This window comes from Montipora foliosa, chromosome 9 (genome assembly GCF_036669935.1).
Source record: "Montipora foliosa isolate CH-2021 chromosome 9, ASM3666993v2, whole genome shotgun sequence".
Taxonomy (NCBI): domain Eukaryota; kingdom Metazoa; phylum Cnidaria; class Anthozoa; order Scleractinia; family Acroporidae; genus Montipora; species Montipora foliosa.
In genome coordinates, this window is record NC_090877.1 from 2558679 (window position 1) to 2583678 (window position 25000).

Consider the following 25000-nt stretch of genomic DNA (forward strand, 5'->3'; position numbering starts at 1 on the left):
TACCTAAGATCCAATTATGCAACATACTGATCAGGGTCATAGTTGTCGAAGAGCTTGGGATCACTCCGTACTGGTTGGGGTCAATCACTTCGATGATCGCCGGTTTAATATAGTCTGTTACTATAAATTCTTCGGCCAACTTTGACAGGCAGGGTGTGAGTGATATTGGTCTAAGTTGTTTGATGAGGTCTTGCACTAGTCTGGTTGTTGGAAGTGGGGTCACATCGGCTGTCTTCCACATCTTCGGGAGTTGCTGTTCTTTGTAAGATGCGTTGATGATGGAGGCAATTGGCTGAGCAAGAATATCAGAAAAATCCTTCAATAACCAGTTTGGTATCTCATCGGGACCACAAGCTTTGTGCATACTTAGGCCATTCAGTGCCTTTTGGACACGCTCCACGCTCACAATGGGTATTTCAGACAACTCTTCCAGATTGCGGTAAGATAGTGGACTTGCTAGTTTGTATTGGTTAAGAGGTTCCAAAAAGGCAGTATTTATCAGGTTTGCTTGGTCTTTGGATGATAGTTCGGAAAAGTCTTCGATATCGATATGGTTGACTAGGTCGCTGGTTTGGACTTTCATCCCACTAAGACGTTTAACCTCCGCCCACCATTGCTTAGGTTGTTCTTCCTTGAGGTTCTGAATTTTTGATTGATAATATTCTGCTCTGCATTCTTTTCTTACCCTATTGACAAGGTTCCGGTAGTGCTTAAAGGACGATGACTCACTACCTCTACTGTTAAAGGCCTTTTGTCTTTTAAGTATCAACGACTTTAGCTTTTGTGTCATCCATGGGGCGTCGGCACTGCAAATTCTTGTCCTTTTGAACGGCATAAGAATGTGTAAGCCTGTGTGAATGGTCTTGCAGAATATGTTCCACATGTCTTCACAGGTGGGTAAGGTACTGAAAAGGGCATGCCAGTCAATAGAGCCAAGGAACCTCCCCATGGCTACTTTAGAACTCTTCCTTGTGTCTCGTTTAATGATAACTTTTCCCTTGTTGGTACCTGGATCTCTAATTTTAGGTGACACAAGTATAGAATTATGGTCAGATAGACCAAAGGGTGGATGTGTTTCAGGTTTGTTGTAAAATTCATGCATGTTCGTGAATACAAGGTCTAAGGTGGTGTTATTTCTAGTCGGTACTCCCACAATCTGCTTCAATTTGAAATGATGTGCTACCTGTTTGATATTTAGTCGGTTGAAATCTCCTGAAATGATGAAACCACAGTTTGGATACTTTGTTTCTGCTTGTAATAACGAATGGAACAAATGGTCTGGAATTGTCCCTTCATCTGCTACTGGTGGATGGTAACCAACCGCAGCAATAACACAGGAAAAACCTCGGGGTAGTCTATTAGGTCTTAAGTGGAGCCATAAGATCTCATGGCTTTCGCAACATTGCAACTCATCTAGTACTTTATATTTGCATTGGCCTTCCTTAACGTAAGCACATACTCCTCCGTGGCTGTCCAAATGTCTATCTTTACGGATGACAACAAAGTCTGGGATAGACACAACACCATCAGATATCGAGGAGCGTAGCCAAGTTTCGGTGATGAAGGCAGGATGTACGTTATTGCGCAAAACAAACTCTCTGATCTCGTCTATTTTAGGTACAAGAAACCTTAAGAATAAAAAGTAACAACACTATCCGACGTTTCGGAGTCAGACATGACCCCATTATCAAGGTTAAACTGTACTGGAAAAATTCGCAATTTAAATACAACGTGCGTTAGGTCAAAACAAAGACATGCATAATGGAAATTAAACGATAGTTGACACTAAGATATTTACAATTTTTTGCTAGAATACAAAAGGCGAAGGTCAAACAAAAACTTTAGCACGAATGGAATCTGACCGCTTATTTAGTGATGGTTGACGCTCACGTATCAAGAATTGGTAACACCATCGAGATTGTTCCTGTGTTTATTAATCGTAAGATTGAAAGTCATCTCAATCACCGCGAAAACAAGCCAAATGTTGTAAATAACCAATGTGCTGTTTATTATTTTAAATGTGGTCTATGCGATATGGACTACATTGGTTATACAACAAGGCATTTACATCAGCGTATAGAGGAACACAAATCCCTATCATCTTCGGTTGGTCGACACATGAAGACGAAACACGATCTGGACAAACCTGAACTTAAAGCACATTTTACGATCCTAAAGAAATGCAAATCGAAATTTGACTGTCTCGTTCACGAGATGCTTTTGATACGTGAGCGTCAACCATCACTAAATAAGCAGTCAGATTCCATTCGAGCTAAAGTTTTTGTTTGACCTTCGCCTTTTGTATTCTAGCAAAAAATTGTAAATATCTTAGTGTCAACTATCGTTTAATTTCCATTTATGCATATCTTTGTTTTGACCTAACGCACGTTGTATTTAATTTGCGCATTTTTCCAGTACAGTTTAACCTTGATAACGGGGTCATGTCTGACTCCGAAACGTCGGATAGTGTTGTTACTTTTTATTCTTAATACGTTTTCTAAATCGATCCTTCTACAAGAGACCTTACATTAGATAACAATACTTTTGGTGAGTTGTAGGTATTTTCGGCTGATTTTCCATAACCTTCAGATCCATCATTATCGTTGTTTCTGTTTCCTTCCAAAAAGGTGTGATTTTGAATATTTAATGAGCAATTCGGTGAATTATGCAAAAGTCTTCTTCCTTCATGAAGTTCAGGAGAAATTGGAGAACCGTATTGAACTTGAGATATCCATAGCGGTTTGTCTGCTTGAGGGTTTCTCTCAAAAGCTTTGTTGACTTTTTGTCTTCCTGAACGGCAGCCACGGCGAGTTGGTCTTTGTTTGCTTATTCCCAATTGAGTCAAGGAGCGCCATAACTCAGGTCGGATGCGACTATTTGGAGATGACGTTAAAACAGCTTTTAAAAACGTTCTTGTATAGCATAAAGCCATTAATAGCGGATTTCACTACCATGTGAAATTTTAAAGTAATAACATTACCCGAAATACCGCACAACTATAATGAAAAATTGGTTAAAATGAAGAGCGTATTAGGTGGTGCTGCCGCTCGGCGCACTCACTCGCTCACTCTCTAATAGTAATGATGCTAGCACAGTTGGTCTTGGAGCATTCCTAGAACCAGAGTGTTTTGTGATGCCGTGATGGTGAACACGAAACAACGGTTACGAACTAAGAAATGGTTGCCTGGTATTAATAAGGAAACTGGAGCATTTTGCAAAACATGTCATGGCTTTCACTAATTTTGAGTGGAAAATTAGCAATCCTGAACCCTTCACGTAACTGTACTGCCTCAAGGACCTTGGAAGACATTGCGACTGACTTCATGGGTCCACTGCCATCAGGAGAATATACTTTCGCACTGACTATTATAGTAGTATAAGTATTTCAAAATAAACTCCGCTAAGCTAGCCATCAGTAGCCAGGAGAGGATATTTGCAATTCACGGATTAAGCAGTACAGAGACAAGTGACGATGATCCCAAATTGTGGTGGAATCTTCTAAAACGTTTATGTTTATTTAAATTAAATTTTCTTCATAGGTTCGAGATATATCGATATATATCCGGATTTATTTTGGCAGAAATATAAACGATGTGGCTTTGAGTAGCGATTTGTAAAATACTTAAGTTCATCCAATCTTGTAAAAGCCCCGAAAAAGCACATTTACAATGCTGCAGCAAAATCGTGATTTGGCCATAAAACTTTACGGGACGTTTTCTCGGCTATTGCAAAAGAGTTGACCTTTTACAGAGCTACAACTCAAAAAGTTTTTGTCCGTTTCAGCTCCAATTCTTGGACTATTTTAATACAGTTCAATGTACAAAACGGATGTCAGCGTTTTTCAATTTTTTGACGTATTTGGATTTTATACCGTTCTCAGTGTATACTGACATTCACGGTAAAAGACACTATGATTTTAACTTTGATGAAAGGTAAAATCGTCGACACCATTTAGCTGAAAATTTGTCCCAAAAGTGATTGTGTAAGAAATTTTCTCTCCAGGAGTTGAGCAAAGAGCCGACAAACTCGACCCACACGTGTCGTCCAGTTCAGGAGTGTATCCCGGAAAATTTGCTGGAAGGAGTAGTGTTCATACCACTTCAAACGAAAAGCAGAATGAAAATTCTCAGACTTTTTTCTAAATTTTAGGCGCACAATCATCTTGCTCGAATTCTAGATTTGGGAAAAACTAGAAAGACGTTGTATTTCATCTTATATGAAAGTTTTTTTTAAGAAGCCTTTTTCACCGTTTTGTTGTTGTTGTTGTGGTTGGACGCTTACATCGAGAGGGAAAATTCGCATGGTCATGAACGCTTGAGCGAAATTAAAATTGTTTAGTTAGGTGTTCAGCTGGGTAACGAAAAACTAAATTAAAAATCATGAAAATATAAATGTCATTACAGAAAATGAAATCTTTATTTTCGTTCAAGCTGGTATTTAACCAGCTGGACTAAGGAACTAGGGAATAAGGAAAAAGTTTGATAAAAATTTTGTAAGTTGTCAATTAATTTTAAAATTACAGTCGGACTGAAAGTGCCACTTATTTGTTGATTTTATCATTATTTCTTTGAGTGTATCATTCGCATTAACTCAGGTTTAGTTTTAAGCTAGGCTGTTAACAAAAAAGCCCTGCAAATATTGTTTTTTGAACAAATGATTTCGGATGTCCATGAATTTTCTTTCTTTTTTTTTTTACTTGTTTGAAAATGTCTTCGGTAATTGGTATAAATTTATCCAAGATTCAAAAGTTAATCAAACACCGTAGAACACTATTATTTTTTTGTTTGTACAACGAAGCCCCGCCTACCCTGTTCTTCAAATCGACAAAGAGGAAATAAAGTGTCCTTTAAGTGCAGTGTCCACGCAAAAAAGCGAAGTTCAAATTTAGACACGTTCATTACGCAATTTTCTCTCCTGGTTGCAATCTTATTGTCTAGAAAAGGGTAATCTTTGCGATAGTGCGGTCAAAAAAGGCTTTTTATTTAAGCGAAAAATATCCTAGAAGTACGGAACTCCAGTGCACCTTCCGGGCATGCAACTACATGGTATAAAATAATTACGGAACACACCTAGTGGTACGGGTTATACATTTACTATCACAGTAAGCCTAAAGGCTCGTATGTATACCGAGAAAATACAAGGGATCCATGGAATCATTCATGATATACCTCACTCACATCAAGGTGTGGCATAATTCACATGTATTCCCTATAAAACCCTATTATTTTTGAATGTCTTGATAGCAATTTATGCATAAGCGAGATTAGTAAAGGTTCAGCATACGCAGTTACTAACAATTACTTTGTTTACAGGTCTAGTTCTCGCTTCATTATTCTTGTTCATGCTAAATCTAAAAAAAAAATTCAAAACCTACCTTAATTAAGGCCGATATGACGCCGCAATAAAGCATCCGGTTGAAGTGATCAATACGAGTAGATACCTCGAGCATATTATTGGTGAAATCTTTTAAAATTTCGATGTCAACTTTTGGAGTGACAGGTTGACTTCTCATTTTAATTTCTACTTCAAGTATCATGATAGTGCACTCAGTGGATTCATGTTGATCTTTATCATAAGCGTGGTTTGAGAATCAAAAATTGCTGTGATTAATCCAACAGGTACCATCTACTGTTTTGTGTACCCCAATTCGGGATTATCAAGACCGATCTGAACTTTCTATTGTATTGTCTCCTTGGGAAGGAAACTTCGTTCTGTTAAATGAAAAGTATTTTTTTCCATCTTCACGTTACAAGATGACCCGCGTTAAGGAAGTTACTTTTCTTGGTGTTATTTTGGATGAAAACCTTTCATGGAAACCACATATCTCACATATTGCTTGCAAAATCTCTAAATCTATTAATATTATTGGTAGATCAAGTCCTTGTCTCACTAAGCTTGCCTTGAAAACGTTGTATTATTCGTTAGTTTACCCTTATTTTCAATATTGTATTATAATTTTTTTTTTTTTTAATAATTATTTCTTAAATAACAACATTTACTTACACCGGAATACAATAATACAATACATTGCATAACATACATGTATTCAGTAAGCTATAAACAAAAAAGAAAAAAGTCATTTCTACGGTTTCTCAGCTAAATTATTAATCTATTCCTGGCATGCATGGGTTCCTTTTAAAATCGCTTATGTTAAACATGTTTTAAACCCTACTTTGTTAAAAACTGGCGGCCAATTACTCTACTCAACTCCGACTATAAAATAGTGGCTAAGGCCTTTGCAAATCGACTCCAAAATGTACTTTCAAAAATAATAAATGGTGACCAAACCGGTTTTCTTAAAGGAAGATTTATTGGTGAAAACATAAGATTAATTGATGGCTTAATAAATCACACTGCTGCTCATAATATTAAAGCTGCGTCCTTAATAACGGATGGGCAAGCAATTACTTCATTCCTGAAAGAGGAGTCAGACAAGGTTGCCCTCTTTCCCCTTATATTTTCATCCTTTGTGCAGAAATATTAGCCAACAAAATACGAAAAAACAAAGATATAAAAGGGATTACTGTGTGTGGAAATGAAATCAAGATTAGTCAATATGCTGACGACACGACCATGATTTTAGACCGTTCAAAAAAGTCCTTTATATCTGCCTTACTCGACCTAGATCTTTTCGCTGTGATATCTGGCCTGCGGCTTAACAACAAGAAAACAGAAGTCCTCTGGATTGGAGCTAGCGCTGGGCGTCAGGATAAATTGTGTCCCGAAAAAGATTTAAAATTGGTTACAGACAAGCTTAAGGCCTTAGGTGTCTGCATTGCGAGCGATCCTGTGGTTAGCATGAAAGCAAATTACAACGAAAAATTAGGAAAGGTTAGAAACTGCTTAAGCTGCTGGGAATACCGTCGTGTAAGCCTGTTAGGGAAAATCGTTGTATTAAAAAGTTTAATCGCTTCTCAGCTTGTTTATATTCTATCACCGTTTCCAACGAACTATGCCGCTTTAGATGTAATTAACAACATGCATGAACATGTTCTACACCTTTCTCTGGAGTGGAAGGGGGGACAAAATTAACCGAGATGTTATGATCAGTGATTATAAAAATGGAGGTTTAAGGATGATCGACATTAAATCTTTTAATAAAGCGCTCAAATCAACATGGGTCAACAAATATTTGGACAACGATAATAGTGGTAAATGGAAATTGTTCTTTGATTCTGAATTACACGATTTTGGCGGGGCTGTTATCTTTAAGGGTAATCTCAACAAAAATGATTTGGCAAAGTTCATACATGTATCAGACCCCTTTACAACAGAAATTCTAAAAATCTCGTCAGAAATCATTTATGACGATAACATAACTTCCACCGAACATTTTCTCTCTTTGCCTCTGTGGCAAAATTCACTTGTGAGAATTGGAAATAAACCTCTTTACTACAAATCATGGTCTTCCAAAGGAATACAAAACGTCAGGCATTTAATGAAAGACATAGATAACCTGCTGTCTTTCACTGAATTCAAGGAACGCTTCGACGTCAAAACAAATTTTCTTGTTTATCACTGGGTGGTATCGTGCATAAGATTATTAAGGAATGCCATAGAAGACAAAAATGAAAAAACCAGAAAGTTCAGTACTTTTGTAGAAAACTTCATAAAAGCTCCTAAACCCAATAGACTGGCTTACGAAAAGCTGATCAGCGCTAAACAGAGCCGCCCTAGGAAAAGTCAAGAGAAATGGTGTGTCGACTCCAGCCTTCAGTGCTCCAAAACAATTGACTGAGAGATGGCTTACAAACTCCCTTTCTGCAGCACTAAATCTACCACATTAATTATTTTTCAGTTTAAACTACTTCAAAGGCGTTTAGCGACTAACGATTTTCTAAATATTATAGGCATTAGAGAAAACGATATTTGTACCTTTTGTAGAACGGAAAAGGAGTCTCTATTTCATTTATTTTGGTCGTGTAGCGAGACATCTTGTTTTTGGCGGGGCTTTATAAAATGGTTTCCCGAAAACCAAATAAAACTAAAATCCAACATTTTCACTCCCGATATAATAATTGGCCTGAGATCGAACACCCTATCTAACATAAAGCAATACTTTTACTTCCTTGTTGCCAGATATTACATATGGTCCTGCAAAACAAAGGAAGTACTCCCAAAAATAGAAAGATTTCCTAGTTTTCTATCTTCTTTAGTACCTTTTAAATCTTAAACCTCAACAAAATAAATAAATTAAATTAAATTAATACAAATATTGTATTATATTTTGGGGTTCAACATACCCTACTAACCTTAATCGTCTTATTTTGCTACAAAAGCGTATTGTTAGAATTGTTAATAAGAAGCCTTTTGATGCGCATACTGATCCATTATTTAGAGATTTAAAGTTCCTTATTATAATTAAAGGCCTACTGACGTATTTTTTGGGGTGAGTTGCTAAGGTTGTAATAGTTAACTAATTTGAGAGAATTTGGCATTATTTTTGTCAGTTTCCAACTTTTGTAAACCAATGACCCTAAATATGACGTCATCATGCCACGCCCATGGTGATGTGACTACTAAAAGAAAACTCTAAATTTGTCTACCCGCTACTCAATTTGGGTATTTAATCAGTGGTTTCATAATTTGTTTTCGTTTTTGCATCCAGCCAAGCATGGTTTTCTTTTTATTTTGAAAAATGTTCTTTTTAGAGAGATAAACGATACTGAAATACCCATAAAATTTTCAAAAAAGATGATTTGAAAAAATCAATGCTTAACTACATTCTACATTTGGAGGTGAAACGTACTATATCAAAAAAATAATAATTCAATTTAAAGACCTCCGGAAATTTAGCTTTTTCTCAAACCGGAAGTCAGTTCGTTGACGCATGCGCAGTTTATCTGAGAACGAGTTCGAGGAAGGGCGAGGAAAAACCTTCGATGCAAACAACAGTTCGTGCGGTGATTTTTGCTCGTGAGTGGGTTTCCCGATAAGCTAACGATGTGATGACGTCAGTCACCGGAAGTAACATTTCACTTCCTTAGCAACGCGCGAAAAATAAGTCTGTGGGCCCTTAAGTTTGTAGATATTTATTCTTTGCACGTAGGTAAACTTATGTATTCTAATAATAATAACTTACTTCCTCCCTCTTTTAGCATTTTTTTTTTTACGTACGAATCAGGTTCATAACTATAATACTCGTGGTTCTAACTGATTCTATATCCCATTTTGCCGTACTAATATAAGGGAATTTTGTATCATTTACCAAGGCCCAGTCTTTTTCAATAAGTTATGCTCTGACATTCGAAATGCTCATTCATTATATTCTTTTCAGTCTAAGATTAAAACGTATCTCTTGTCACGTTATATATCAGATTCTGATGTCTTCCCCTTCTTGTTCTTGTTACTAGTGTAAAATAAGGAAAATATCGTGTTATGTGTAATGGTAATTTAATTAAGCAGTCTCTTTAGTCCATTAATCCTTGTAAGCTCTTTCTGATTTGTATTCTTTTATGTAACGAGGGGGCCCAGGTCCTAGAAGCCCCATGGTTTCTTCTGGGCTCCCTTGTCATGTAATAATTTCTTTTTTATACTGAACTTGGTAATGTATTGTGGCTAAATAAACTGAACTGAACTGAACTGAACTTTATCGCCACCATGTTGGTGGAAGAAAACAAATTGATTTCTCATTAGCCTCTAGGGGTTTCCACATTGTAATAAACATGTTTGTTTACTTTTGGTACACCGTCAGAAACACCGAAATACGTACTAAACAAACTTGACAAAGACATTAAAGATTGCGAAAGTACGCACTTGCATTAATAACATTGTCAATTAATACTGAAAAAATGTCTTTTCCTTCGCAAGTTCAGCGTGAGCATGTTGAATGATCCCACATGGTTTTTCTGCAGAAGAAACAAGTTGGTCACATCTTTTGAAAATAGACTTGTAGAGAAAAAAGAGCTAACTGATGACGAGATTAACAGTATGACTTGACAATAAAAATAGGGCCCTATTCAAAAAAGACCCTGTCACCTGTGCTAGGAACTTTGGACACATGGTACAGCTCTTTATAAAGGATGTGTTGAAGAGTAATCTTATTCCTATTGGAGAAATAGCAGAATCTTTTACAGGGTTGAATTCCAGCAAAGGGGGTCACCTCACATAAATGCATTATTTTGAGTATCTAATCGCATATGAAAGCCCCTTGTGCTATTACATCATTATCTTTTGTAGGCGCGAGAGGATTGGGGCGGGCTCGCGGCTACAAAAAGAGGTTGCTGAAAGGCTAACCATTATCCAGCTGTTATATCACACTGACTAGTTCATAAAGGGACCTTCAACCTGCAAATTTCAAACAATCGCGGTAACTTTCATATCCACGAGTAACGACAGTGGCACTTTGATTTACGAAGTAAACTTTACAATGCGATTTAAAGTGTGGAGCTCAGCGACTCTTCAGTGTCTCTGGCAGTTGGCATGTATTCCATAAACTCCAATTACGGAAATTCTCTTAATTGTGAAAACAAACGAATTTTAGGAAAAACAAACTTAAATGCTTGCAAATTTTAAAACACAAAAAAGTCCGATTTTGAAAAAAAGCTAAGATGTTCCTTAACCCTTTGGCTACTAGAGATTTGGGCGAAAAACACGTTTTGAAGCTAGTTGAGGGGTTTTTTGGTCACTGTCGTGCTGTTTAAGAGCTAAATCTCCCTACAAACCCGCTTCCAGGTTGTACACTCCGCGGCCTTTTCAGCCAGGTGCAAATAAGCGCTTGCAAAGTTCGGCCATGCACAGAAAACAAAATTTGGGTTTAAACAAGTTTTTGGGTTTAAAAGTAGCACAACACTTTCGACTTTCACTTTTCGCTTTCTCTCCTTCCCTCTCTTTTCGCTTTCTTTGCCTCATTTTTTTTTTAACTTGCTGGGCATTTGGTAGGCTTTATTTTGGTGGGAATGTTTCTGAGAAACCTTTCATCATCTTAGAATTAGGTGCTCAGAAAGGTAGGTGGGTAATGGAGCAAGCTTTTCATGGAGATTTTCAGGTCAGTCTTACGTGGTTTTTTTGGCCGTTTGTCCAGTTTCCTTGACTGAATTGTGCTCATTCTGGTATAGTTTGAAAGATCTCTTCTCCCTGCACAAGTTAGAGGACAAAGCTGTTCCTGACCGTTAAAAGTGATGACGTCACAAGGGGTAGATGGGACCGTGGATAAAGCTGGACGTATTTTGCCAGATAGTAATCAAAGGGTTAAGAGCTTTCATAGCTAATTTTTTTTTTTTTTTGGATATTTTTGCACCTTAAATGAAGGACAGCTGCCGGTCATTCGACAATAACAGTACAGGAGAATTGAACGACAAAAGTTGAAACAAGAAATTTGGAAAAGAAAAGAGACTACGATCCCATCCCCGGCCCCGGCTCTGCGTTTGCCCACGGAGCGGCGCACGGTTTGTAGTAAAGTCAGAGTGGCACAGGAACTTGCTAGCCAATTCATCGAGACATTTGTCTATGGTTTTACAGTAACCTCCGTCACCTAAAGACTACATGTTCGAAGGAAACGAGCAATAATAGAGCTTGCTGAGAATTAAAGCAGAAATGATAAACCGTAATGTGACTTTCTCGAAACAATCTTTCACTCGGTTTATTTGACAGAGTTTGCTAATACATGAGGACACAGTGACATTTATGTGGTTGTCGTAAGTCAAATGGGAGTCAACTATTACCCCCAGGTCTTTTCCACGTATAACGGGCGTAATCTGCTTGCCTAGAAAAAGAGAGTTCAGTGCCATCAGGGAGGCTCTGGATCATCTGTCGGGATCCCACTAACAGAAACTTCGTCTTAGCTGGATTTATAAGTAGTTGGTTTGCTGAACACCACTTTCCTACCCGTTTAAGGTCTCCTTTAATGAGATTAATAGCTGGTTACCTTGGACTTGAATCTCACTTTCATGCAGACGCGTCAAATTGATAATTACAAAAGGGACCAATGGCAACTTAGCAATCACGCGTCCCCTTGGTATTACCAATCAAACCAACCAATCATCCACATTTGCATGTTTGTGGAAATTGACCGAGACAGCTCTATATACGTGAGGTTATCTTGAGTTGAGTGAATGACGTCATCACTCCTCTCATTTGCATATCTTACACTTTTTTCAAATTTCCGGAACCAATGCAGATATTTTCAAACGGTAAACGGTGTTTTTAATCTTACCTGGAATTCTATCTGATAAACCTAAAAATTCAAGGGATACAAATTTGATCATAGCACATGTAACACTTTAACTACTTAAAACACGTTTTATACAAACTGAGATTTGCACATGGAAAAGAGCCCGCGTAACATTCGGTCGAAATACACAACCAATCAGAAAAGCGAACGACTGTGAAAATACTTCGTTCGTCCAATCAGAAACACGATCGATAGTACTTCACAGAGGAGGCCAACGAGTGCGCGGATTTTTGAAAACAAATTAGAATAACAACTGCCGAGATTTGCTCTGCTCCTTGAAGGAAGAATAGATGACTTCATAGATGAGCAAGAAAACAAAAACACGAGAGCAAAGACTGACAGAAAAACTGCTAAAAACCTTTCTTCGAAGGAAGGAAGAGCTAAGGAATGCTGAAGTTTACCTTACCTACTGCTCAACCCAATGGACTGTTGAGCGAGTTCGTGAATGGTGAGTTAAACGAATTGCTAAGCGTCAGAGCAAAGCAAAAACCTTGTTTGTATAAAGCAAATACTGTGTTTGTATTTTATAAGAACTACTGTACTTTTATTCACGTTACATATTTTAGATAATATTTTCGCATTGATTATTTTTAAAACCGAGGTTGTTCCATTTTCTTTGCAAGTTTTCATGCGCCATATATAATTGTAAGCAAATTTGCGATGCCATTTAAAAATTGAATTTTAAAAATATTAATTATCTTTTTCTCTCTTTTAAAAGTAAAGTCTCGAATTAGTGTGTACAAATAACAAAAAATGTACATTTATGTAGTTGCCAAAATTAAACATATGGCCGTGAATAGCCTGAAAATGGTGACACCTTTCAAAACTTGTAAATGGAACACATTTCCATTGCAAAGTTTCCAACTGGAAAACGGGACTACCTTTTCAGACGTCCCGCTGCTCCCGGAAATTTTCCAGTGGAACGAACCAAAGAGTCGTGTACCATTTACAAACCAACCGGAATTTCCGGAAATTTTTTCTAAGTGGTAAACGACCTGAATATCACGCTACGTTGCGGCTTTGGCGGTGTTTACAATAAAATTTGGTTGTCACTCTTTCATGTGACAGTTCTGAAACCTTGCCCTATATAGAGACACAGATATCAATGATGGAATGTAAATTTTCTGGTGGACGAACAAAAGGAAATACGGAGAGATCTTTTGTTTTCGTCCACCAACATGGCTGGCGGCATTCTCTAGACGTAACGTACAGATAGAAATCCTTCGTAAGCATTTGTTTGTTTAACAGAGCGATGACTCCTTCCCAAAGAAACAACACGATCGGACCTCTAGATCGACAAGACAAAACAATAGTTGGTACGTATTACATTAATCACAGCAATTTCTGAACCTCAAACCATGTTTATGATAAATATCAACATAAATCCTCTTAGCGCACTATCAATACTTAAAGTAGCAAATCGACAAAGAGAAAACAAAGTGACCTTCAAGTGCAGTGTTCCGTCACGAAAGCGTTTCAAATTTAGACTCCTTCATTACGCGCTCAATAATCTTTCAGTCTCGAGCTCCTAGCAGTTTTCTCTCCTGGTTGCAATCGTAATGCCTAGGACAAGGTAATCTTGGTGATAGTGCGGTCAAAGAAGGTATTTATTTCAGCAAAAAATATTACAGAAGTACTGAACTCCATTCCAGGTATGCAACAGCATGATAGATAATGATTACGGAGCACAACTCGTGTGATATACCACTGGCTATACATTTACTATGGTAGTCACACTCGGCTTAAAGGCTTGTAGGTATAGCGAGGAAATACAAGGGATCCATGGAATCATTCATGGTATACCTGACTTGAATCAAGGTGTGGCTTAACTCCCATGTATTGCCTATAAAATTGGTCATCTTTGAATAATAACATTTTATGCGAAAGAGAGATTACTAAAGGTCCAGCAGTCACTGGTAATATCTAGTTCTCGCTTCATTATCCTTCTTCATGCTAAATCTAAAAAAAAAAAAAGAATATCCTAAACGTACCTTAAGGCCGATATAACGCTTCAATGAAGCACTCGATTGGAGTGATCACTACGCGTAGATACCTCGACTATATTCTTGGATTTGGATTTGGACTTGGTGTCCCCAAACAATCCAATCCTCCGGGAATTGAAAGCTATTATTTATGCTAACGTCTTCTTTTGTTTTCGTTTAAAAACATGGCTGGTGATCACGTCCATGACGTCACGGCCGCCATGTTGGTGTTCCCAAACAATGAAATGGCGGCCATGTTGGTGTCCCGATCCAATCCTCCGGGAATTGAAAGCTATTATTATGCTAACGTCCTATTTTGTTTTCGTTGAAAAACATGGCTGTTGATCACGTGAGTGAAACCCAAGAATTGTTGGTGAAATCGTTTAAAATTGGGACGTCGGGTTTTTCTCATTTTAATCCGTCTACTTTAAGTATTGATAGGGCGCTAAGAGGATTTAGGTTGATACTTTTTGTAAGCATGGTGTGATAACCAGAAAATACTTATCAAAGATCTAAATGAGGCCCGTCAGACGCAGCCTTTGTCTTTGAAGAAACCGACGAGATTATTGACACCTGGTATGACATTTTCAATGGCATCTTGGACAAGCACGCACCAGTTATAACAAAACGAATCAAGAGCATTTGTCAGCCGAAATGGTTTATAGGCGATCTTAATGATGAGATCAAGAAGAGAGATTGTCTCCTCAGAAAGGCTCGAAATTCGAGAAATCCTGGGGACTGGATGCCTTTTAGAGAAGAGAAAAATAGAGTTACCCGGTTCATAAGAAATGCAAAGAAAGCATTTTTCAAGTCTCAGGTGGTGAAAAATCGTAATTGTCCAAAGAAACTATGGTCACTGATCAGAGATCTCTCAAGGGCTTCTCAAGAAAGTGATTGTTATGTTCGAGAACTTGATGAAGACGGGGAAATCGTCACTGAAGACAATCGTAATGCCGAACTGTTTAACTCATTATTTGTTAATCAGGCCGCAAAAACACTGGCCAGCTCGGGTGCGAGCCTTATTAACTATTGGATCTCCACTCGCAGTTTTCCGTCCAAGTGGAAAATGGCGAAAGTCACACCCATTTTTAAAAACCAAGGCTCAAAGACTGATAAACAGAACTATCGTCCAATCTCGGTCCTTCCCATTTTGTCCAAGATCTACGAGAGGCATATATATGATTCATTGTACACGCATCTGTCTAGAAACGACCTTTTATATGGATTACAGTCAGGGTTCCGAAAGCGTCATTCAACTGAAACTGCCCTTATTCGACTCTTGGATCAGATTCTCTTTGATATTGACTGTAATAATGTAACTGGCCTTGTGTGTATTGACTATAGTAAGGCTTTTGACTTGATCAATCATGAAATTCTCCTTGTTAAACTGAAGGCGTATGGTGTCGATGACGGAAACTTACAATTGTTTCGGAGCTATTTGGCTGATCGACAGCAGTATGTTAAGATAAATGGGTGCACGTCGTCTCCACTTGGTACCACCCATGGTGTTCCTCAAGGAAGTATTTTGGGCCCCCTGCTGTTCCTGACTTTCATCAATGACCTCCCATTAGTGATCTCAAACTCTACTGTAGATATTTACGCCGATGATACTACCTTTTCCTCTAGTGCTCATTGTACTTTGGGGACGACGGCAGTTGAAACAAATCTTCAGGAGGACATTGATAGACTTTGTGCATGATCTGCACAGAACCGCATGGTCTTAAATGCCAGAAAAACCAAATCTATTCTGGTAACTGGCAAGCGTCTTAAGTCACGTGTAGCAGGCTGTAGTTTCAAGTTGCAAGCAAATGGAACAGCTATCGAGCAAGTTGTGCATCAGAAACTGCTTGGGGTTACAATTGATCAAGAACTAACTTTTAAGGAGCATGTGACCCCCATTTCTTATTGCGCGCCGGTTAACCTCAGAGATATAATAAATATCTTACCAACCTCGTTTTCTCGGTCTGTACTGTAAGTTACGGATCCTCGTTTTTTCCCATAAATCAACGGTGGCCGAACTATTATTCTTTTGTGTTTGTGTTTATGTTTATGTTTGTGTTTATGTTAATCAAACCCACACGTATCATTTTGGTTTATTCATCTTTTTTGATTTACTCATTGCCGGGACGCTAGAAATACTCTCTGCATGGCATTGAAACAAAAGGATATTTTATTTGTGAAAATCACTGGTCTTTGATAACGAACTTGATGCGTTTCAACTAAGCCTGAAAAACTAGGCTTTGAACGCCATTTGTGGAAAAGGTCAATGGGTAGAGCATCCCACGCGATTTCTGACCAAAAACTGACGACATTCCAGGCTACATCACCATACCTAAGAATAAGCCCAATAGACTTCCACACGATAGCTAACCTTAAGCGTATCTTGCAATAGTTTGTGACTCTTTCCGAATATTCTTATTTTCAATGTTCTTTCGCCCTTTGCCGAGAATCTAATGCAGTATCATCTCACGGTATTATCTCGTCGTTGATTTATATTCGGGTTTCAAAGTAAAACACACAGCAAGCATTCATCAATTGCCTTTATTGTAAACCCTTAGCTTACTATTACGTCTCCCCTGTACTTAATTAGAAACGACTGACCATAACGGGAACTTAGAAGCGAAGACTGCCACGTCAATGTAAACGATTATTTTTCATTTAACCTAACCTAACCCTTTCAATTTGAACAATACGAAATAAACTATTTAGAGGATATGAGATCCTTTTCGTTCTTCCCTCTTTTTTTTTTTATTTTATTTTTTTTACCTTTTTGCAAAGAGCATCTCAAAGTTGTACTTCATGTGTTGAATTCCGACAATTACTCACACCCACATTCCTAGCCGCTTGGTATCAAACGATCTCGTTGATTGTGATAGTGTAGTTTTCGTAAGGTACAATGTGGTTGACTTGCTGCTCAAACTCAAAACAAAGACTAAACAACCGAAACAATGACTTAGACTTAACAGTAAAGGATGCTACAACGTTTACACCAAATAACAGGCTGTCTGTGACAGGTGCTACTGTCTCTACAAAGTCGTTCAAGTTCCCTTTAAGATGGTCTAGGTCTGAACTCCATTGGGAATCCATCTTGGAATTAAATACGGATAAGTCAAGTCACCAATCTTTTTCCGCTCCTGATTTGTTTGCTGCAAATGTGGTTGGACTCTCAGCATAAGGTCCTCGTAGTGACGATTTATAATGTTGACAGCTTTGATGTCTTGTAGTTCGTTGCCGTAGTCAAACAACGAATCGAAACGGAATGATGCCAAACCGTTGGTAAATCGAGCCTCGATCTGTAAATGTCAAAAATGTTATTTTACATAGTTTGCAATGAGAAACTCCAGATTAAAGTAAATTGAGATAAATCACTTGATTGGTTGTCATTGACTCGCTAGACCACCCATGGTGGAATAGCTCTTATCTGTCACAAGGTCACAACGTTGGCTTGCTCCGTTAATTTACCTTGGTGTGCAGGGGTGGTGTGCAGGGGTAGGTAGCCTATATAGTCTACTCCTCCTTTTAAAAAATGCAAACATAACTTACAGCAGACGTCAGTCTGTTAGGAAGTCGGTAAACCGAAAATTCTCCGTCTTTCACCCTGGTATCATCGTATAGTTTGGTTGGTAGGTTAGGCGCATACACAGCATAGTCTGCCAGTTCATAGTTCACTGCAGCGTGTTGGATGGTCACCTGCGAGATGATGCGGGCCACAATATCCACGAGGTCTTTCTTAGAATCAATTTTGGCAGGAAATCCTTGAATCTGTTGAAAATAAAGGGCAGTCAGTTTTTCTTGGAAAGGAAAGAAAAGGATCAGATCCACAGACCAACAATAGGATATTAGCTTTCCCTTTGATAAATAAATTAGCACATGAGCCAACTAGCCAACTAATCACTGATACCCTTCCTATGCCTCCGTTCGGTCCAGTTCCGTTAATAGACAATTCGTTTGCGTAAGCTTGGAGCTCGCTGTCCTCCTGAACGTCTTTGTCGTTGTCATAATACCTTAGAAGAGAAATAAGTTTTTTTTTTAAATATTAAAACACTAAATCGATTTCTGCTATCAAAGGCCATGAAAAAAGAAAAACACGCCAGGATCATGACTTCGATTCGTAATCGTAGGTCCTGTCTTTGCAAAACCTCTGCTTTCTGTTTCTTGAAAACACATCAACATTTTGTGTCCACACAAGTGTTTCCACAACGTTTTGGACAGTCCACTCTAGAGAACAAAAACAGATAAGGAAACATTTCTTTGGATACCAAGCTTTGCTCGACTTTACCTTCTCCATGCCACGTATGCTCAAACTGAGTCCAAACTGATGTCACTGATTACCGTAGATTTACCTCCAAGCAGGCCGCAATCAAGGTGAAAATCAGGCTAAGCAACATAAATGCAACATCTCCCCATTATAGTGCTGCGTGTTTACAAAAACTGAGCCGGCCAATGCAATCCCCAGGATAGCTTATTTCTCTCTTTCGAATTTGCTCGAGAGCTGTAGCCAACATTTCATTGACTTTTGGCTATACGTAAATAAGTCGCGTTTAGAAAAGGAAGATCCATATCTTCAGTGTCGTTTAGCTCACTTCATTTAAATTTCGCTTTTCGGGCTATTTCCGTCAACTAAAATCAAGTCTGTGTTGAAACTTACAGGCAAACGTAACTTTCGGCCACCTTCTCGATAACTTGTAAGATTTCTTCAATGTCGTCACGGTATGGGAAGTACGGAACGAGTTTCTTGTCTGCAAGTCCACGTTTCTGTATAACATATAAGGAGAACTGAGTTATGTACAGCATGAATTATTTGGGAGCAGATGTGACAGGTTCCAGGAACTTGCAAAAACTGACTGTATTCAAAGACACAAGACACCAACATACAAACATTGGAAGACATGTCAACACTACAATATTCAGGTGTCGGATAAGTGGTATAAACACAAACCAGCATTTGTCACTGGAAATGATGAAACTACAATACTCTGGGATGTGCTGATACACACTGATAGAGAATTCGCATTGACATGACAGATACTGTGATCAACTACCATAAGAACAAAACCTGCAAACTTATTGATGTAGCAGTACCGTGGAATTGGATAAAAAAAAAGCTGACCAGCACTTAAGTTCTCATCTGTGCGACACAAGAACAAGCTTTGGGAACGAATTATGTGAAGTTTCATGTGGACAAGCGTATGTAATCTCCACTGTGTATAATGTGTCACGAGAGAGGTGAAATTGTTACCCATGTCATTAGCGAGTGCAGAAAACTTGAGCAAAAAGAGTATAAGAAGAAACACGATGATGTCGCCAGAATGATTCATTGGGAATTGTGTGGTGTGAATGGGTTGGACAGAGGAGAGAAATGGTACGAGAACCGGTACCAGCCCCAGAGTGTTTTGCAGACGGACAATATCAAAGTGTTCTGGGATTTCAACATACAGTGAGACCATATAATAGAGGCTAGAAGGCCGGATATTATTGTTGTGAGGAAGGTGGGTGGAGTCTGCATAATAATCGGTGTTGCCGTACCAGCTAACCGCCGAATTAACTCAAAGGAAAGTGAAAAAAATTGAAAAATATCCGAAGACCTCAAGCGCGAAATGACAACGATGTGGGCTATGCCTATAGTGGAGGTGATACCGGTTGTCGTATGAGCTTTGGGAGCAATCCCTAAGGGGCTGAATAAGTCACTTCAGAATATTGGTATAAGCGTAAGATCAGGGCACGTGCAGAAGACCGCATTACTAGGAGCTGAAAGGATACTGCGAAGAGTTCTTGAGATTTGAGAGATGTCCAGAACCTTGTGAACCTTGATTGCTAGCTGTTACCCGCTCCAAGGAATGAAATTTGTCCGGTTGACCAGCAAAACGTAATTTAATTGTACGTAATAATAAAAATAAGTGTCAACTGTCTTTAGCATTAGGGCACTAATTGGGGACAATGTACAGAAGTCAAATCAAAGCAAATCATATCAAATCGATGGTTAATTTTTTGAGAGGGAGAAATCGGAGTACCCGGAAAAAAACCTCTCGGAGCAGAGTACAGAACCAACAAACTCAAACCACATGCAACGCCAAGTTTGGAAGTCAAACCCGGGCCACATTGTTGGGAGTAAAATGCTTTCAACACAGCGTCATCCCAGCTCCCAAGCAAGAATGTTTACATCTATTCTGTTGTTTCATTTTTTTCTAGTATTGGAAAGTCTCTTAGGATTATGTGATGCTGTTTGCCTTGTTTCGGCCTTTCAATGGAATCAGGACTGCGGTTACCAGAACTACATGTCACGTGACCTTCCTACCTGGAAAGAAATTTTCGAAAGACGGATATACTATACTTACTTACTTACTTTTCCGGGTATACTTCTCGACCCCGATCAGTTTGATGCAATGTGAGCTTGCCCCAAGCTCCTGCTTATACCACAAAAGTACAGTTAAATGAAACGTCAGATATTCAGCTTGACGAGAGCACGTGCTGGATTTGGAAAAAATGCCGACGAGGAGCATGGCAAATATGTATACAAATATCTAAGCAATGGCCACATTTTACTTTATAGGGAAACCACTTTTCTTGCCTTTATCTGTGCTCTGAAATCTGTTGCTTCCCATGTAGCATATTGGTGTCCATCCCGAAGTAACCTTAAAGCGCCTTCATTTCCAATTGCAAATAGTAAGTCCATAAACCCTTGCTCACCCACCAGTGCTGGGGTGCCAAAGGCGTTCGGGATTACAATCTCTCTGCAGTGATACTTCAGCATTTGATTCAGTGGATGCAGAGCTGCCAGAGTACGTTTCAGGCTGACGCAGAAAGGCTCCATGAGATAATGTACCTTGGGAGATATTCAAAAGTAAAAAACGAGTTCGTCCGTGTGTGGCTTGGGGGAGTAGGGAGGGGGTGATTTCTCATTAGCTGTTTTTGTTCGTCCACCAGCAATTGTACATTGTAGCATTGTTATCTGCGTCCCCAGAGATTGGTTGCAAACGACCTGTTTATCTCAGTCTTGTATTGCATTTTGATTGAGATTTTTTGGCGTGTGGTATTTTTTTGATCAAGTTAAGCTGTACTTTAAGGACCCATACCTGCACCTCAGCTAACAAACGATTTATTGTCCAACCTATACTGTAACAACGAGTTTATGCGTCAACTGAGTGTGACAGTATTTTCGTGACGTGTAGTGAAAAAATTGCCGGATTGGTTCTTCAACTGTACAAATGTAAATATCTTGAAATAGTAATTTTCACTCGTTTAGCACGTTTTTAATTGGCAGTGTTGATATCTTTCAGAGTTGGATAATAAATGGTAGTATACGCTAAGATGACCAAAAAGTGATGCTTTTCACTTGTTCCGGATGGTTTAATCTCTGGTTATTAGCGAAACAGCAGCCGAAGAGGAAGGTACTAAAATGCTACGTAATCGTTTCCATTGAGCATATTTTTGTTCTTCCGTTAAACAGGGTTGTGAAGTTAATTAAACAATGATTCACTTTATTTTTGGTAAAAAAGATGGTTGATATTCAACTCTAATAGCAAAGATTGACGTCACTTTTCTTTGGATAATAACCACGGAACAAAAGAAGTCGTTGTTTCAACAGCCAATTAGGTTCTGGTTGGCATATTTTAAAATAACAGTGGATGACGTCACGAGAAACATCGCTGTAGCCTTCACCTCGGTAAAACATTGTTTAGTTTATACCTTTGCGAGATGTTCCACAATTTGAGAATATCCGAGATCAGTAACCTGCACGTTCAGCTTTGCAAGCATCCAGTTGTCCCCATCGCTTGGAGTGAACACTGCTGAATCTACAAAAGCATTTTGAAACAATGTTTACGAAATAACGGTGTCAAACAGCGACAGAATGGTTGATAAAAGGATTAGTATTCATTTACTGAAATGATTATGATTGTATACAAGGGAGGAACACTTGCAAAGAAACCAACGACAAATTACTTGTGAGGTACAATTAGCAAAACAGTGGGTCTAATCCACCAGTTCAATAGCCGGTAATATACATAAAAGTCCTCCCTGCCAGCAGACGTCTCTTTTCTTATGCGTTCGCTGGGTTTACGATTTCGGGAAAAAGGACCTTTGCCATGGGTCGAAACTCGCTTCGATTCAACCGTCGTCCACAACCTTGGACTGCACTCTCCCAACTGCGCATGCCCCATTATATGTTTGCTGACTGTGACCTGCGCCCACTTTGTCCCGCGCATTCCTTTACAGTATTTTCCCTGTTGTTAAGTGAGCCCACACAACATGAAGTATCACGTGAAGATTCGGTCGCTAAGTAAGCGCCGTGCATGCTCAACACAATGAAGTTCGACCCATGGCAGAAGTCTCTTTCCCGTACGCGTCAGCTCCAGCAAACGCAAAAGAAAAGAGACCTCTGCTAGCAGAGAAATAAAAGTCGAATTAGTAGGCCATTTCCCAGTTCATGCATTCCTCCTCTTCAAAGCGAGTCTAAGTGCAAAATTGTTGTGATGGTAATTACCTCTACTTCACATATAAATGAAAGCTAATTTCATAAGAAAAACTTTGCACTTAGACTCGCTTTGAAGAGGAGGCAGACATGAACACGGAAATGGGCTATTATGTAAACGCTTCGGTAGTATACAGGGTTTTCCCTCACGTGATCAGAAAACCGAAACAAAAGAAAACATTTGCATGATAATAGAGCTCAATTTTAGGAGGATTAGTTGGGTTCACTAACATGGCGGCCGGACGTCACGTGAAAACACTCTATATGGGACAATGATTGCAACTCACATGTACGTGTGTAATAAGTATGAGAAATCGTATGAACGCGATTTATGGGCACGAGTGATGTTTTTAAGGTAAGTTCATGTGATTTTTTTGTTTATTATATATTCAACAAAATCACTCCATCGCTTTGTCCGTATTGCACTCTTTAATCTCTTTTGCACTCTATAAGCGACTTATACCTTAATCATTGACCAATCAGAAACGCGATATTTTGTTGAGTATGTAATAAAACAGAGAAACAACTGACGAAAGGCATAAGGGTGAGCAAAAAAAAAAAAGGGGAATATGTAGTTAATATGTTGGTAGTTGAGTTGTACCTAATTCCACTGGCTATGGAAAGTTTCGTGTAGAGAATAATGACTGAAGTTAAGCCTTATTGGCTGAATTGCGTACTAGAGGCCTGCCGCCTCGTGAGTTCGATTCTTGGACTTCATAATTATGTGGAATGATCGGATTTTGTGGTTCCTGATGGCTTTGCTCCGATAGGTTTCAAGTGTCAATCTCTAAAGATTTAAGAAGATGATTTATTCGTTTATTTACTTATTTATTTGTTTATTTATTTATTTCCTTACTTACTTATTTTCTTATTTATTGTCTTGGAAAGATTTACATACTATGCCCCATCCAGAGGTATTTACTCTATTCATTTGCATTTAACTTCATCATGACCTGGTTTATAGTCCATTTGAATTGCCACAGGAACTAGTTCGTTGCGATCTGTCCCCTTTATTTTTGCAGATGCAAATAGAGCAATAGGAGATAGAGAGTCCCTCATGGTCCTACGGGGATCACGATCTGTGAGATCCGGGGATCTGGGCATGTCATCACACAACTCGTAGCGAAGAGCAAAGATGAAACCTTTTTTTATGGCCTGAAATTAAAGATGCCAAAAAAAGGTCACAAGTACATCTCCTCTTAAAAGAGAACAGAATTGTTGGCGGAAGAGATATCACAGCTGTGACTCACTCTACGGGCTCGCCAAGCTACAGCGAGACTCGTAAAATTATCCTACGATACCACACACTAAATCGTCCAAAAAAATATATATGCATTTTCCAAGCTATGGAAAAGGAACCGGAAACTTCGAATATTTCAGAAGCTGATTTTGCATTTTCTCTTGTCCAAAAATGATATCTGGCACTTGAACATTTTTATCCATTAAAAGAACGGGTATCTTTAAAAACGACAGTACAGCCCACGTTAAATTTTCGCTTAAAAAAACACAACTTGCATTACGCCTTCCAAATAATAGGCAAGAAATCTCTACCCCTCAGGCAACTTACGTCTTCCAAAGAATCATCAGTTCTCAGAGCTGTTTGTACAGCGGTTTCCCAGTCAAATGTGGGGTTCAATGTCGCATTGAGTTCGTTCCAGTCCAATCCTATTGGTCCCGCAAAAAACAATCATCACCATTGTCATCATCGACGCAAATCAAGTTTGCTTCGGAATTATGGATAGAAAAACTGCCCTGACATTTAAATTTTACTGTGTTTCAAGTTATTCATTTAGTATCCAACATGTATGCACACTTTTATCTTCGGGGAGTTACAGACACTAACGCAAGGTCAAGACGCAACGGGTACCATTAATTACATGTAAAATGCAAGAGTCACAAAAGTTTTACCTTCTATCTTCTCCTCGATGATCTCTAAGGACAACAAAATTTAATTATGTGAGGAAAAATTTCAAACAAACACCAAATACCTTTGTAAACAGATCGTTTAAACGGTTTGAACATGAAACCTGAAAAGGTCAATTCCGAGTTGACGTCTGCTTCTTTTTCAAAGCGAGTCTAAGTGCGACGTTTTTCTTATGAAATTTAATTTTCATTCATATGCGATACCGGTGCAATATGTATCATATTCATATTGCGACCCTCCTTGTCGTATAGAACTCCGTTTAGTTTTTAAAGGCGAAAGAAAAAGGGCTCCGACTTGAGGTTGTTTAAGAGCTCGTGGTCTTTCTATTTTGCGATTTTAAGAGGTAGTACGTGTGTTAATAATGCTTTAAAGTTGAATGTGTAGTAAACCAGTGTGTTCCTAGGATTTGCTAGGTTTAGGTGGTTTCCAATTTGAGGAGGAATTAAAGCTCT

At 38.6% G+C, this 25000-nt stretch overlaps 3 protein-coding genes across 6 annotated transcripts in view; all 3 read right to left on the bottom strand.

The window, feature by feature from the left end:
* LOC137970572 (uncharacterized) overlaps positions 1-2932 on the bottom strand; it is a 3948-nt gene extending 1016 nt beyond the window's left edge. The window contains exons 1-3 of the mRNA XM_068817096.1: positions 2543-2932; positions 2147-2172; positions 1-1628 (exon numbers count right to left, since the gene is read on the bottom strand). The exon at positions 1-1628 is cut by the window's left edge and continues 1016 nt beyond it. Of these exons, the coding sequence (XP_068673197.1) occupies positions 1-1628; positions 2147-2172; positions 2543-2932 (2044 nt within the window). The remainder of the gene's footprint in view (positions 1629-2146; positions 2173-2542) is intronic.
* The window catches only part of LOC137969530 (polyunsaturated fatty acid 5-lipoxygenase-like), a 58698-nt gene extending 44144 nt beyond the window's left edge, over positions 1-14554 (bottom strand). For 2 of the 3 annotated variants that reach the window (XM_068815829.1, XM_068815827.1), the window contains exon 1: positions 5375-5533. The gene's annotated coding sequence lies outside the window, so the exon portion shown is untranslated. Of the gene's footprint in view, positions 1-5374; positions 5534-14163 lie in introns of those variants that run through there. The other variant, XM_068815828.1, reaches the window with a different exon arrangement.
* Positions 14555-16680: 2126 nt separating this feature from the next.
* The window catches only part of LOC137969535 (polyunsaturated fatty acid 5-lipoxygenase-like), a 41352-nt gene continuing 33032 nt past the window's right edge, over positions 16681-25000 (bottom strand). For both annotated transcript variants that reach the window (XM_068815837.1, XM_068815838.1), the window contains 9 exons: positions 24533-24556; positions 24192-24289; positions 23578-23779; positions 21841-21947; positions 20723-20977; positions 18803-18909; positions 18056-18158; positions 17698-17916; positions 16681-17447 (listed from right to left, as the gene is read on the bottom strand). In XM_068815837.1, the coding sequence (XP_068671938.1) occupies positions 17214-17447; positions 17698-17916; positions 18056-18158; positions 18803-18909; positions 20723-20977; positions 21841-21947; positions 23578-23779; positions 24192-24289; positions 24533-24556 (1349 nt within the window). In that variant the 3' untranslated portion in view covers positions 16681-17213. The remainder of the gene's footprint in view (positions 17448-17697; positions 17917-18055; positions 18159-18802; positions 18910-20722; positions 20978-21840; positions 21948-23577; positions 23780-24191; positions 24290-24532; positions 24557-25000) is intronic.